Source organism: Calonectris borealis, chromosome 1, assembly GCF_964195595.1.
Source record: "Calonectris borealis chromosome 1, bCalBor7.hap1.2, whole genome shotgun sequence".
Lineage (NCBI taxonomy): Eukaryota > Metazoa > Chordata > Aves > Procellariiformes > Procellariidae > Calonectris > Calonectris borealis.
In genome coordinates, this window is record NC_134312.1 from 205934996 (window position 1) to 205948748 (window position 13753).

At 36.8% G+C, this 13753-nt stretch overlaps 1 protein-coding gene across 1 annotated transcript in view; it reads right to left on the reverse strand.

The window, feature by feature from the left end:
• The window catches only part of ARHGAP42 (Rho GTPase activating protein 42), a 164294-nt gene that overhangs the window by 70058 nt on the left and 80483 nt on the right, over positions 1-13753 (reverse strand). Inside the window, exon 4 of the mRNA XM_075140100.1 lies at positions 6158-6229. Coding sequence (XP_074996201.1) covers positions 6158-6229 — 72 coding nt within the window. The remainder of the gene's footprint in view (positions 1-6157; positions 6230-13753) is intronic.

Here is a 13753-nt window from a genome sequence, read left to right on the forward strand (position 1 = left end):
AGAAGAAAATAAGACTGCCTGAAAAGATGAATTGTGTGCACACTGGGCTCTTCACCACTATTTTTGAAACTTCCCAAATATTTCACATACAGAAGCATAAAAGAAGCAGTGGCTAGTCATACCGTAACACTACAATTATTTTCTACTTTTTAAAAAATAATTTTAATAGAGATTACCAAATTGATGCAGGTTTTCACAGCTTCCTATTTCCATAGATTTATTTGAATAGCTATATTTTAAAATGAAAATACATTTGATCTATTTTTAAACTCGTTTTTATAGTACACATTTTCATTAAATGCAAATTACAAAGGGAAGAGTAGACAGCTGCAGCTGAGAAAGCAACATTCCAGGTACTCCAAATTTTAGGATCTGGGTCAATTCACAGAAGACACTATACATAGACACTGAAATCCAGAGGGAAACAGCAAAAATCAAGATGAAATAACAAACATTTTTAACAATATTTAATCCGAAGAAATTTTCAAATTTTCAGCTTTTCTGAAAATTCACAAACTGTCACAAATAAAATTTACCATTATAAGCCCAATTTTCTTTTTAAGCTTAGCCTCCTGATTTCTCAGTTCTTGCATCTGTCAATACTAGTTTAACTACAATATCAGATAAGACAACATATTCTGAATTACTTCTCAGATAAAAATGATCTAGGACCAACACCTTGGCATTAAATGTATTTATAAATGCAATTTACAACTCTTTCACAGTTCACAAATTTAATCCCAAACTCGAGGATTTATATAAGTAAAAGCAAACCTAAAGAAAATTTGTACTTCTCTATCTACCAGAGATAGATCCCTAAAACCTGTAATATCTAAAGAGATTGCCACTTGAGCTTTTTATCAGTACAGTAGATTTTTTGGTTTGCAGCTGTGTCATGACCATCGAGTAGCCTCAGTTCCTCCTGCTCAGTCATTTCATCTTACACTTTCTTCCTGATCCTCCAGTCCTCCTCCTCTATCTTGGCAATACCCCCAGTCTACGGCAACCTCAAGCTGTGTCAGCAACACCAGATTTTCTTTACCTGGTCATTACTGAAAATAAAACAACAGACCAATCTCAAATTGCCCCTTGGGATCTTCTAATTGGCAACTTCTCTCTAACCAGACAATCTTTCCCACAAACAAAACTCATTGCCCTTTCCCCATTAGCCAGTTCCTTAGACAGATCGGGTTTCTTATACTAACTCCCATCTAAACGAAATTATAATGACTCATGTAAAGTGCTTTAAAGGCCTTGCTGAAATAGAAATAGGTTTAATCCGCTGCATTTCCTTGCCTACAGAATAAGTTACCTTATCAAAAAAGGTATCAGGTAACTCTGGTAGTAACCTGAATTTGGGAAACTGTTGCATTTTAACTCAAAACATTTGGCCACCAATTATCCTGGCCTGGCCTCTATTTTTGCTTCCTTCCCCTGGCTCCTTCCCCTCTATGGTTCAGACTGACATTAAAATATGCCAAAACTAAGGGACACAAGTACCAAACCCTGAGTAACAGATGCTGCTTATAATGAAACACCTTCCACCTTACCTGCTAGAGAAGGTCATTCATTTCTCTCAGTTAAAGGACAACAAATGCTATAATTTGATTAGATACCAAGGAAACCACTTCACAAAATTGCCATTCTGGCATTTCTAACTGATCTTAGATACCTATCTAAAACTCTGCTTTGACAGACTTTCTGACAGACTTTAAGAAATGGGGGGTGGAGGGGGATTTGTTTGTTTTATGCTCCTCAACTTCCGGACAATCCAAATAAAACACAGAGAGAGCGTGCCAGCTCCTGCGTGCCTACGTCATGTGAGTACAGATGCGAACATAGATGCAGGAAAATTAATCCCAGCAATGAACATGGGTTTGTCTCCCAAGTAGAAAGGAATTCACAGCTTCGAACGAATGAATGAAAGTAGATAATAATAATAAAAAATAATCCTCCTGGCCAAATTAAATAATTTTATGAAACAAACAGATGGAATTGTAAGGAGGAAACAAAACTCTCCTTTTAAGTCTTAAAAATAAAATTGCTTCTGTTGTCTTTGATCTGATTTAAGTTGTACTAAAGGTCAACGAACATTGGAACAAATATTGCTAAATACCCTACTGAATGGATAAAAAGAAACACGAAAGCTTGGCCTTATTGTACATAAAACATCACACAATGATCTCACCAAAGTTACCAGCTGGGGACTTGCAAACCACATTTACCAAAAAAGGCAAAATGCTTCGTGCCTGAAATCCTTTCCCAGTTACCTCACCCGGCTTTTGCTCGCGTTTCTACAATAATTGCAGAGGTCATTTTTTTAAACTCAGATGGAGTAAATCAACAGGCTATCCAATGCAAAGCTGGGTTTGTGTAGTCTCTGGAGAGAACTCAGCTTTATTTAAACTGAGTGTGTACAGAAAAGGAAGAACTGAAATATGTGCAATAAAAACAGAAGAGCGAGTAGTATAAATCGAGAAGAGCAAGTGATGTAGAATTGTGTATTGCTGGTTTGATTACAAACACTAATGTTTTATGGGGAATGTTTCTCAAATTTGTTTGGTACCTTCAGTTTTTGAAGTGCATGTGAAGAATTGGTCTTTAATGTTATTCTTCTGATGTTCCAAAAACCCTTGAACTTTGCACTCTGGGTTTATGCTGTCCTTGTATTTGAAATACAGCTTTGTAACATCAACAGGATATATTTTATCCTCCATATTCTCTTTGATTTCTGTGATCATATTTTTTGCCTAAACTTGATATAGTTTTGAAGAAAGAATAAAATATTCCCATTCTCTATATTAAACACAATAGGATAGTCCTACATAGTTCATCACGGTAGTAAAAATCTTTCGAAGTTACTTATTATTAAAATAAAATGGTCATTGTCATAGTGAAAACTCATTAATTTATAACATTTTCTCTTTTTTTTTTTCTGCGTGTGTGTGGTGGGGCGGTGGGGGGGATTGCTTGTTTTTATCTCCAGCTGAATTTTACCTGGTGTTTTAGAAAAAAAAGAAAAAAGCCCAGTAAGCACTTTTAAGTGCTCGCTCTCATAATCTTCCCCTCACCAAAATCTGACAGTAGTATCTAATAAAATTTCCTATTATGTGTATTGATAACACAACTATCTAATTTTTTTTTCCTCCAAAAATTTGTAAACGCAGCTTAACAAAGTACTAAAATTAGTAATATCAAAGTCCAATTAGAAGAGAGAGAGTCCAACGCTCACCACTGCTTATAAAATATACTCTCACAGCGTAAGGCTGATCACGAAGACCAGATGCTTGCATCTCTAGCTACTGCCGAAATTGCCAATGACAATTACTCTCGTGCTTCTACATCTAATTTTTTAAAATGTTGGTCCATAAGATGATAAGATGTTACGATGCAAATTAATTGTAAATTCACAGCTCTAGAAATATATGATATGACATACATATCAGCTATCCTGTGGAGTCTGCCTCATCTCAGCCTCTCTTCGGAGAGGAACACAAACACAGAAATGTTTTGGGTTTTTTTGGAGGGGACAGGGATGACAAAAGCGAGTTTGGGTTTGATATGAATATAATTCTACACACTGTTGTAAGTTAATATTAGGGGAAAAAACAGCTCAAACCTGATATTTCAGAGCAAATAGTAACAGTTGATACATGGTCCATACAGCTGACGTGTTTAGAGAAGACCTCAAATAGAAAGTGACATTTTCAGTGTCCTGTGAAACTTGCTGCTGAAATCCAAGCAACAAGAAAGTGTCTATGTTTTTTGTTTGGCTATCATTTCAGATCACCCCAGAGGAGTTCAAAGAGCCAAATCTCTATGCAAACCTTCATTAACTGCAGATAAATAACTAGCAAGCTCAACTCATCCCATATTTGTAAGAGTTCATAAATGCTCAAGGGTTGAGGCCAGTGAACAGAAGTGGAAGTAAGTGATCTGACCATGTTCTCTACTTTACTAACTATGAGTTTCAGAAAGCCCAAATTTCTACTCTGTTTCCTACTGGTCTCATTATTCCTAGATCACACGTTGCTATTCTGTAATTACTAGAAAAACAGTACTAAATGTAATTAATCTCTCACTTCTTTTTGTTGATTCCATTTAGTTAAAGGCCAACTGTAATTGCTTCCGCTGATAAAAATCAATTCAGAGGCGAATGTTTGTATCGCAATCTGGGTTATACAGGTGGTCCAAATCTCTCATTTTTGAGCTTGACAGTTGAACTCCATGAGCAGTGCAAGAAAAGACAAGTTTATTTGACATTTTTTTTAAAACAATGAGCTGGGAGAGCTCTCTATATGGTATCAATGTGTCAAGCCAGTATCCTGGACTGCCCCAAACACACATAGCGCTGCATAATAAAGTGCGTTAGACACTGGAATAAGAGTTAGCCGAGCCAGGCTCTCTCCTGAGCTCATTCAGTACACTGTTGTGTGAACACAGACAAGTCAAAAACATCACTGTTTCCACAAGTTATATAAGATGGGCAACATATTTTATGTGGAAGGGATATGGAAAGGAAACCAGCTGTTTTCATATACGGAACAGAGAGGACTCAACCTGTCCTGTAGTGCCCTGCCTTTAATGTTAAATACTTGCTGACTCGAAAAACAAAGGAGTCACCTTCAATTAGATCATTAAATATGTGTTGACATCTACTGAGTGATATATTCAAAGGAGACATAAGTGTCTTATACAATTCTGCAGAGAGCCCTGTGAATGGTCTCTGGGTCATCTCTCTGATGTACCAGGACAGTCAATAGTATGGCAGGTTAGGCTTTCAAACAGGGTTCTCTGCAGAGAAGAATGATATCCCTTAAACTACAGGAATATGAAATGAAATAGTAACACAGGCAACTGAACAATGCAACTAAAACCTACTGAAAACTAAAAATAATTTTGTGCTGGGATTAAATTCTGATTTGTGCAGCACGGTAAATAAACTCTCAGCCCCACATCTCACAGCAGCATAGGGGTGGGACAAGAGAAGAATGCAGTTGTACACAAAAACATATCAAGTAAGAGGATAAAGAACATCCATTTCGGAGAAACCTGACCTCAAGTTCACAGTAAAAATTCTTCTCAAACATTTACTTAGTTCCTGTGCGGAAGCAGTCTCATCTGTTTGCTACACATTCACAATAGCAGTACAAAAAGTATAAACCTTCAGTCTCTCTTTCCAATAGCTCTGTTCTTCTGAGGTTGTTTGAGTACAGCACAAGCACAACCTCAGCTACAACATCAAAGAGAGATTTTTTTCGTATCCGTTTAACCTTACAAATGGAAAATTTTCCAGAAAATTTTATGACTGCTAATATAAGATGCAAAATGCTTCAGAGCTAGCATATTTATGTAGACAGACGGAACTGTTATTAACCATACCTCTAATTGACTACCACAGTCTTTATGCCTCTCTCTGAGATTGTGATCAAAGCAGTCACTGATAACCACTTAAGACTCCAGATCAGACTGAAAATAGCTCTTCTAAACTAACAGTTCATTCCAACATCTTTTTCCCCAATATATCTGATCTCCTAGGCTGACTACTGAACCCTGGTATACACAACCTGCACTGTTTCTCTAACACAGATGTAACACTTAACACCAGAGAACTGGCTTAAATCACCAACTGGCGGACTTCCACCATGGGAAAATCTCTGGGCAATATGAAGATGAATACTCTGGCAATATGAATATGAATCACTGCACTGCATCAGCCCTGTAAAGAGGAGAGTGAAAGCAGAGACAGAAAGAGAGTACGCCTAAAGCACGCTGACTTCTTCTGGTCTTCATACAACAGCCACTTCAGGGCCACTGCACCCATAGCAGCTGTTTGAACTCTCTGTGCGGTTCTGGGTTAACCCAAGATGCAACGTAATATAAATGCAGACATCAGAAGATGAACAGAACTCCAGATGGTTAGAATGTGCAATAGTAGCAAGAGCTGTACCCTATGCATATAATCAGTCTTTAAACTCCATTTCTAAATCATCTCCTTCTCTGAAGCAAAGAATTCAGTATAATTTACTAATACATTAATGAGGATGGCACCAAGTATGTTTGAATATAAATGCCTGTTTTCAGTCCAGCCTTCAAAACACACTGGTAAACTCAAATAAACATGAAATGAAAAAGAATTGTTTCCATGGCCACTTACTTTTGCTGCTCCTATTTGCTCTTTACGGAACTTCTCCAGCGGTGCTATTAGCACATCATTAGCATTCTGGATCTGCAAAGTTAAACATAAAGCATATCTTTTTAATACAGAGTATTTGCAGAAAGTGGAGTCATTGTAACACTGCCAATGTGCAAGACTGAAAATTCATGTCCGTAATGTTCTGGTAAGAGTATATGGGTAGGAGTCAAATAATTATGTCTTCTTTACATAAAACATACAACACACATGTTCACTGGTCTATTATAGAACATTTCTATGAATAACTAAAGCAATTGTATTGAACAATGTAGTAAGTTTATTTGCAATATATCAAAGAGTTTTCTGGTATTTTACTCCCATTTCTTGCATCTTGCCTAAAACCAGAATAGAAAATGAAAACTTCCAGGAACTCTGTTTTAGAACCGAGAAGACAAACATAGTAGTACTGACAGGACTGCCTAAAAAAGCCTGTGTTTATAGAATCTTAATCTTTGACAGCTGAATCTTTTCGGCTATCTCTTTGGATTACATACCTAGTTATACTGAACTGAGGAGAGTAAGGCAGAGAACTCTAAAAAGAAAAGTGAACAATTTACAAAATACTCTAGATTGGATTCCTGCACTTTTCTAGTTTTTAAACTAATTTAAGATATCCTGCAGCTATTTTCATCACTTTAACCTAAACCAGGGTTCCTAATGAATCACAGTTTTCCCCTCATGGTCTCCGTTTATTTAGTGTAAATTCAGTCCTGGGAACCCCTCTCTGAAGACCATTCCCAGCAGCGCCCACCCAAAGTGGTCCCTAGTCATTTGGGCTAGAAACACAAATGCAGCAGAATACAAATGCCAGCCATGCCATCCTGCCACTCATTAAAAAAAGGGAGCATGACTTCACCATATGCCTTTTAGAGGCAGGCAGAATAACCAACTAAATTGATTTGATTGCAGAAAAATCAGAAGAAACTGAAAACTGCCAACATATCAGAAATAAAGCATAATAAAATGCATTACAATATTCTATTATACTAACTACGGGCAAAATTTTAGGTTTTCTGCATGAATAGCTTTTTTTCTCCTCACCAGTCCAGTCTTTACCATATTCATCACATTCCACATTTGGGCTTTGGCAGGTTTGGAGCTCTGGGCAAAGCTAACATGTACCTAAGCCAAATGTGAATGAATACAGCTCTTGTGACTCTTCCATAACAATAATTGGTAAGTTACATTGTCAGTTGAGCACAAAAACTTCCCAAAAGGCTGTAATAATAAACATATAGAATAAACCCATTGAAACACAAACACATTTTCTTTCCTCCCAAACCTAACATTACAATTTGAAGGACCACAGAATCACCACGTCTCTCAGAAGGGCAGTGTTTCAGGAAAAGTTGAGACTCTCTCTGACATCCTAATGTAAAAAAGTCCAAGGCAGCAAAGGCAACACCTGGCATGCTCGATGACGCAGTGATCAAAATGGGCTACATTTAAAGACAAAAATCAGGCACTGAGGATGAGGAGTGTTTTCACTGCATTCAACGTACTCCATCAGTTTGTCTGGAACAGACTACAAAGCTACATTATTCTCCAAGTGGACATTTCCCCAAAATACGTAGACTTTTAGGCAAAATCTAGCAATCTAACTGAGAGACTACACTTTCTACAAAGCAAAGTGCATGCACTTAAAAGATAATCCCTATTCCAAGGATCACTAAGCAAGGGAGATTAAAATTAACAGGGGTACAAAACTGTTAAATGACTTGCCCACAATGAGGCAGAATTGCAGTGTATACGTCTGGACGCAGCAGCTGGAAGTTTTGATAGCTTACAGAGCATGTGCATGGCTTTTGGCACATACAGAAATCATGAAGGCTTGCTGGAGTCACTGATACAGAAGTGTGGATGCATCTTTTCTTTCTTTTTCATGTACAAAAGTTTTTTCTCTGCCTTTTAGAGTCATTGCTATATACAGCAACAATCTATTAAATATCTCACAGTTCAATTAAAAGAGACATTCATATTATTGAAGTAGTTACTATTGATATCAGCAATCGCTGCTAGTCATTGCCAGTCAAACTAACTCCACGTGGAGCTGAATACAGCTCTTCCCTTCGCTCAAAACTGTTACGTTTAGGCAGCCTCCATGCCACACCAGGAGACCTCACTTCATATACTGCCCTCTTGACAGCCTTAATATGACTGAAACACAACTACTACCAGTCTCACTCAACGCTGCTGCAAAGCAAATGAAATATCCTGCTTCAAACACTGTGGAAGAACACATTCATAGGAAGCACACAGCACTGAGAGGAGTCATCTGGGAAGTAAGTGGCTTTGCTGGGCTGCAGCACAACATTATTCACTCCCACAGTTATATATGCAACTAGGAATGGACAGTGGATATCGCAAGGCTAATTAAAAGATGTCATGCACTTCATCTAGACAGGGTCTGTGCCTCTGAATAGATCTGCTGAGCCACATCAACAGAACATGCTGCAAGCCCACCCCTGGGCTGAAAGCTTCTACTAGAAAGAGCTCTGATGTGGCAATTCACCTCCCAGCAAAATTAGGAGCTAGGCAAGTAATGGGCTTTGGCTTTGGGGAGGGAGAACACACCAGCAAAGTACCAGAGAGAATCCCAGCAGATGCATTTCAACAGCCGGTATTACAAGATGCAGAACGCTCTGCTGTGGAAAGACTCCCGCCGATTTCTACCAGGTTGTGCCTAGCTTTTGGAAACTGAAAATTATAGAGAAAGAAGAATTTTTGCATTATGCATGCATTTATTCTTTCCTTTCATTGCCGATTCCTATCACTGCACTTTACATTACAGTTTCCTTGTTAAGGGTTACAAATTGGCTCTCCCCCCCACCCAAATTAGGAATCTAATCCTCCCATAACAATTTCTACAGAAATCTGATTGCTTTAGATAATCTGAAATTTTCACTGTGTGGTCCTAATAGAGTAACTTTCTTCCTGCCAAGACAATAATTCCTCTCTTACTCAGTTATTGTGCTAGGTTGAAATCACAGACACTTGGAACAGGCAAGCAATGTCAAAAAGACCGTAACGGTTTCTGTAAACAGCAACTTCAGAAATCCATGTTGTGTTTAAAATACAGATCTTATCCTTAAAAGCTTGTTCAGATTATTCACACCTTTAGAGAAGCTATACTTTCTTGATCCAATAGTTATGGAATGCTACACAGTTCCAGTTCCCAGCATGGCTAATATGTGGCATTCAGTCAAATAACGTGATCGTTTCTCTTGTTTGGCAAAAGCACCAGTCTTCCTCCAGAAAAAGAATGAAGAAAAAAAAAAAAAAGAATCATGCAGTTTTAACTTGGTGTCAGTTCATCAGTCTTTTTTTAATTAAGATGCTAGGCAAGTATTAAGCAGACATAATAGGAAAATATTACTTTGACAACTGAGAGTGCTATATTAGATCTAGTAAAAAAGAAACAGATTTTTCTTAACTAAAGAACTTAACTTCTTAACTTTGGTATGTATAACTCTATTTAGCATTATTGATAAAAATACCATTAAAATAAGTACCACCAAAATCACACTGAATTTGTAAAAAATACTTGAAAAAGAAGCATTTAAAAAATTATAAATACCTTTTCTAAGCCAGCTTTAACAACTTATGAGATCATTCCCTGTTTGCATAACTGCAACATTTCAATACACACTGACAGCCTTTGAGCCAATGTGGTGAAGCACCTTAATTTGTCTTTTCTGATTCATGATCTTTCATCTTTCCAGCCCACCCTCCTTTCTTCCAGAAGTTAGTTGTGAAATTGAATTAATGTACCAAAAGTGAGTTTAAACTGTGGTTTTCACACATCACAGAGAAACTCCACATCTATCCTTAGAGACATTCTTGACTAGCAATTTTTTGAACTTTTACTAAAAGTTTCAATCATCAGGAGAATGAAGAAAAAAATTCAACATCAACTAACATATCCTTATGAGAATCATAATTATTACACTCTGTTAGAAAGGGAAGAATAAAATTTTTGCAAACATATCTGAACATTTCCATTTCTAGATTTTCTTAAATTTAAGTCAATGTTAATTTTTTGAATGAGTTTTCTAATTAGTTTTCTAGCCCTGAATTTGGGATAGTGTATGATACGCAGACTATACATGTATCATTCTTCATCTTTTACTTAGGTAGGACCAGTGGATATAAACAGAAATTTAACTAAAACATTGATGCAGCTGCTTATTCATTATTAAATACTAACAATATAGACAGAGAAATTTTAAGCCCTCAAGCGCTTTACAAGCTTTGAGCTTCACCTGGCAATCTCAATGTTGAATTGCAGTAAAAAGAACAGTTAATACCTTTTGAGCTTTATATTTTTATTTGTAGGGCTAAGGACTAGGTAGGTCACAGAAAGAATTAAGTTAACAGGATTCCCAATTGCCAGAAGATGACAGCAACAGTATCAAGAGAGGCACTTTTGCAGTGACAGAATTAGGAATTAAATCAAGGTTATTTGAATTACAGTAACATGCTTTAGCTATGAAAAACTTTTGGTTTATATATTGTATCTGGGAAAGACATTTTTTGCTCCAAATCTGCTACGTGTGAGTTGCTTTTCACTGCAACACAGAATTATCACACTTGCATATGGGAAATAGAACTCATTTCCCTGAAGTACTGAATGACTCATGAATTCTGAGTGCCAACAAACACTAATTTGCTTCATGTTGGTATAAGACTTCTGGAAAAGACCAATTAAATTCATTCAAAGAAGGCAACAAATCTCATAGCTAATATATTCATAGTAATGCATTTCCAATGTAGAAACATATTGCTCTGCTAGACAAAAAGAAATAATTTAATTTGAAATCCTTCCCCCAATTGCTAACATCTGATCTGTCAGAAAAACCACTTCTTTTAGTCTGTGGCCTGTATCAACAGCTCCTAATCAATACAACTTCAAATACAACAGCAGAGACCAAATACAGACAACAGTCATTTATGTAAATTAGTTATGTATCAGGTTTACATGCCACAAAGAATATAAACATATCATGATGAAACATTATTCATCTATTTAAGTCCCCTGTTTCTATTTTAAAAGTTAAAAAGTGTAAATATTACATAAAGTTAATAATGTTAATTTCAGTGCCTGTAACTACGTGACCTAGTAGGACAAATATTTTTACAGCTTTGTACAGAAAACTCTACACAGACAAATCACATACTTAGAAAATAAAAAATTTAATATATTTGAAGTTTATCTTAATCGCTCTCACATTTACCAAAAAAGATAACATCAAACAAAATCCAAGCTTGTGTTAATTTTCTAAAAATATCACTACCAATGCCAGTTATTTCAAGCAGAGTTGAAATTCAGATGATGTTAAAGCAGGTTCAGAAGATTACAAAGTCTTAACTATGGACTAGTAATAACATAGGTTGGACACTTCCACGTACAATGTGTAATGCAATATTCAGCTTCTCAGCAAAAACCTAGTGCTGTATCAAGTTGCTACAAGGGGATGCTTATAAATCACATGCCAATCAATGCTGGGAGTAGTTATATACGGCTGAATAAATTATTTTTCTCTAAGTTTTTTCAAGTGAACGGTATTTTTTAATTTTCTATATCACATAGCTTATGTTTAAAAATAAATTACTATAGTGTCATACCTGAAATGACTGTTTCTTGAAATAGTCAAAAAATTACACAGGAGAATATGCACAAAGGCTGCCTTTAGCACAAAAAGGCCAGTCTCCTTACGGAGTCCTCATGAAAGATTAGAGGAAGAACAATATAGAGGAAGAACCTAACTTCAGATGTTAGGTCTCCTCAAGGAGTTTTTATTTTCTACTGATTACAGAGCAGGCAGAAGAAAAATCAGTCACCCTTGGATAAAGTCAGTCTTCGTGAATCTGCCTCAGATTGCAGCAACTTCTTAAACCTAAACATTTTTATTCTAAAAAGTACACATTGATATGAGGTGTATATATACACAGAAAAAAAAATGGTATGTACACATAATATTTTAAACTTAACATTGCACTCATAATTTCAGTTTTTGTGTATCTTGATTTTGCAATTACTTGGTAGGGGTCTTGGTAAATAAAGGCTTCCTGATACATTTTTCCCTCAGAACATCTAGTTATGGGTAAGTGGATAAACTAGATTTGAAAACTTTATCTTTCCAAATATTTGCCATCAGATTCTGTTCTGTTTTTTTGACTTTCAGAAATATTTACTATTCCAGAAATACTGATTTTTCAGGGAGATGAAGTAAAATAGGGGTTTCATTGGAAGCATCCATATTTCAGAGACAAATGTCCTATAGAAAGAATAGTCTGTCTTTTTATCTCTGTGTCCTCTAATGATGCCATAGTACTTTAATGCTTGGATATCAACTGTTCTGCTCCCATCAATGCCTCTTTCTATTTCCAGGCTTTGAAAAATTGACAGTTAGAGACAAGTACCGATGCTGTATCCACTTCTGTATGAACCAGGAGGAGATCCTGAACTTCCCCTTCATCTGGGAAGTGATATCCTTTAAGGTTCATCTTAAAAGAAACTGGTGGCATACCCATTCTTTTGAGTGGTGCTGAGACGGAGGCAAATGCTACTAGAAAGCACACAACCTAATTTATGAAGAACTAAATTTGATTTTGAAAAGCAGATCATTGGTGAGACCTTAAGACCTGAGACAGTTTAGGATACTTTTGATGGAATTTTGACAATCCCGTATCCTGATCAAAACCAGATTCTTCTGCAAAGCTCAAATCTTTCTGGCACAGAAAAACTTAAGGTGGGGACTGCAAGAGAGAGTGATCCTAACACCATCAGAGCTCTCCACTTCCATAGTCAATTTTGCCTGAACTCCACCCATGCAGGACTCCTTTGCTAGAGACAGGGGCTTGCCACTCCTGCGGCACTCAGCCAGCCTTCATTCTTCCCCTCCGCCTATGCGGCTTTCCTCTTTCAGGACACTCTGAATTCCATGCAAGCAGGAGACCTCCAACTCCACAGTTTATTTCCCCAATATATTCAAATTCCACAACAATTAGCCAAGCATTCAGTCTGACCTGCTGCCCTTCCTGTGACTTGATGCTTAACCATGGTGACGCTGCAGGAATTTAAAAGGAAAGAGACGAAAAGAAAATTCCAGGAGGCACGTGCTGTTGAACCAGAGACTGAAGGAGAAGGGAGAATAAAGATCTAAAAGCTATTTTTCAAATCAGAGGTTCAGTTCTGTTAAACCCTTCAGTTCAAGCAAGCTATTGCAGAAATTTACATTATTGTGCGTATTGCAAGACAGTGCATCTTTCACACACATCACAGTAATAATATTGCTCTTTAATACAAAAAGACCTCACACATTTTCATAGCTTTTTCACTTCTTTTTGTGAAAAACATTGTTCTACTCTTCCAGACAGAATAAGACTCTTCACAAAATTAATAGCCTACCAATGTGGTGTTAATTTTAACTCTGCTTTTTCCTCCAGCAATCTCCAGTACAGATAAGCCACAGGGCAAGTTAGGTAGAGAGTATCACACCACCTGTAATTAAGACTAGTCCTAGTCTCAATTTCTTTTTCTTCTTCTAGAAAGAA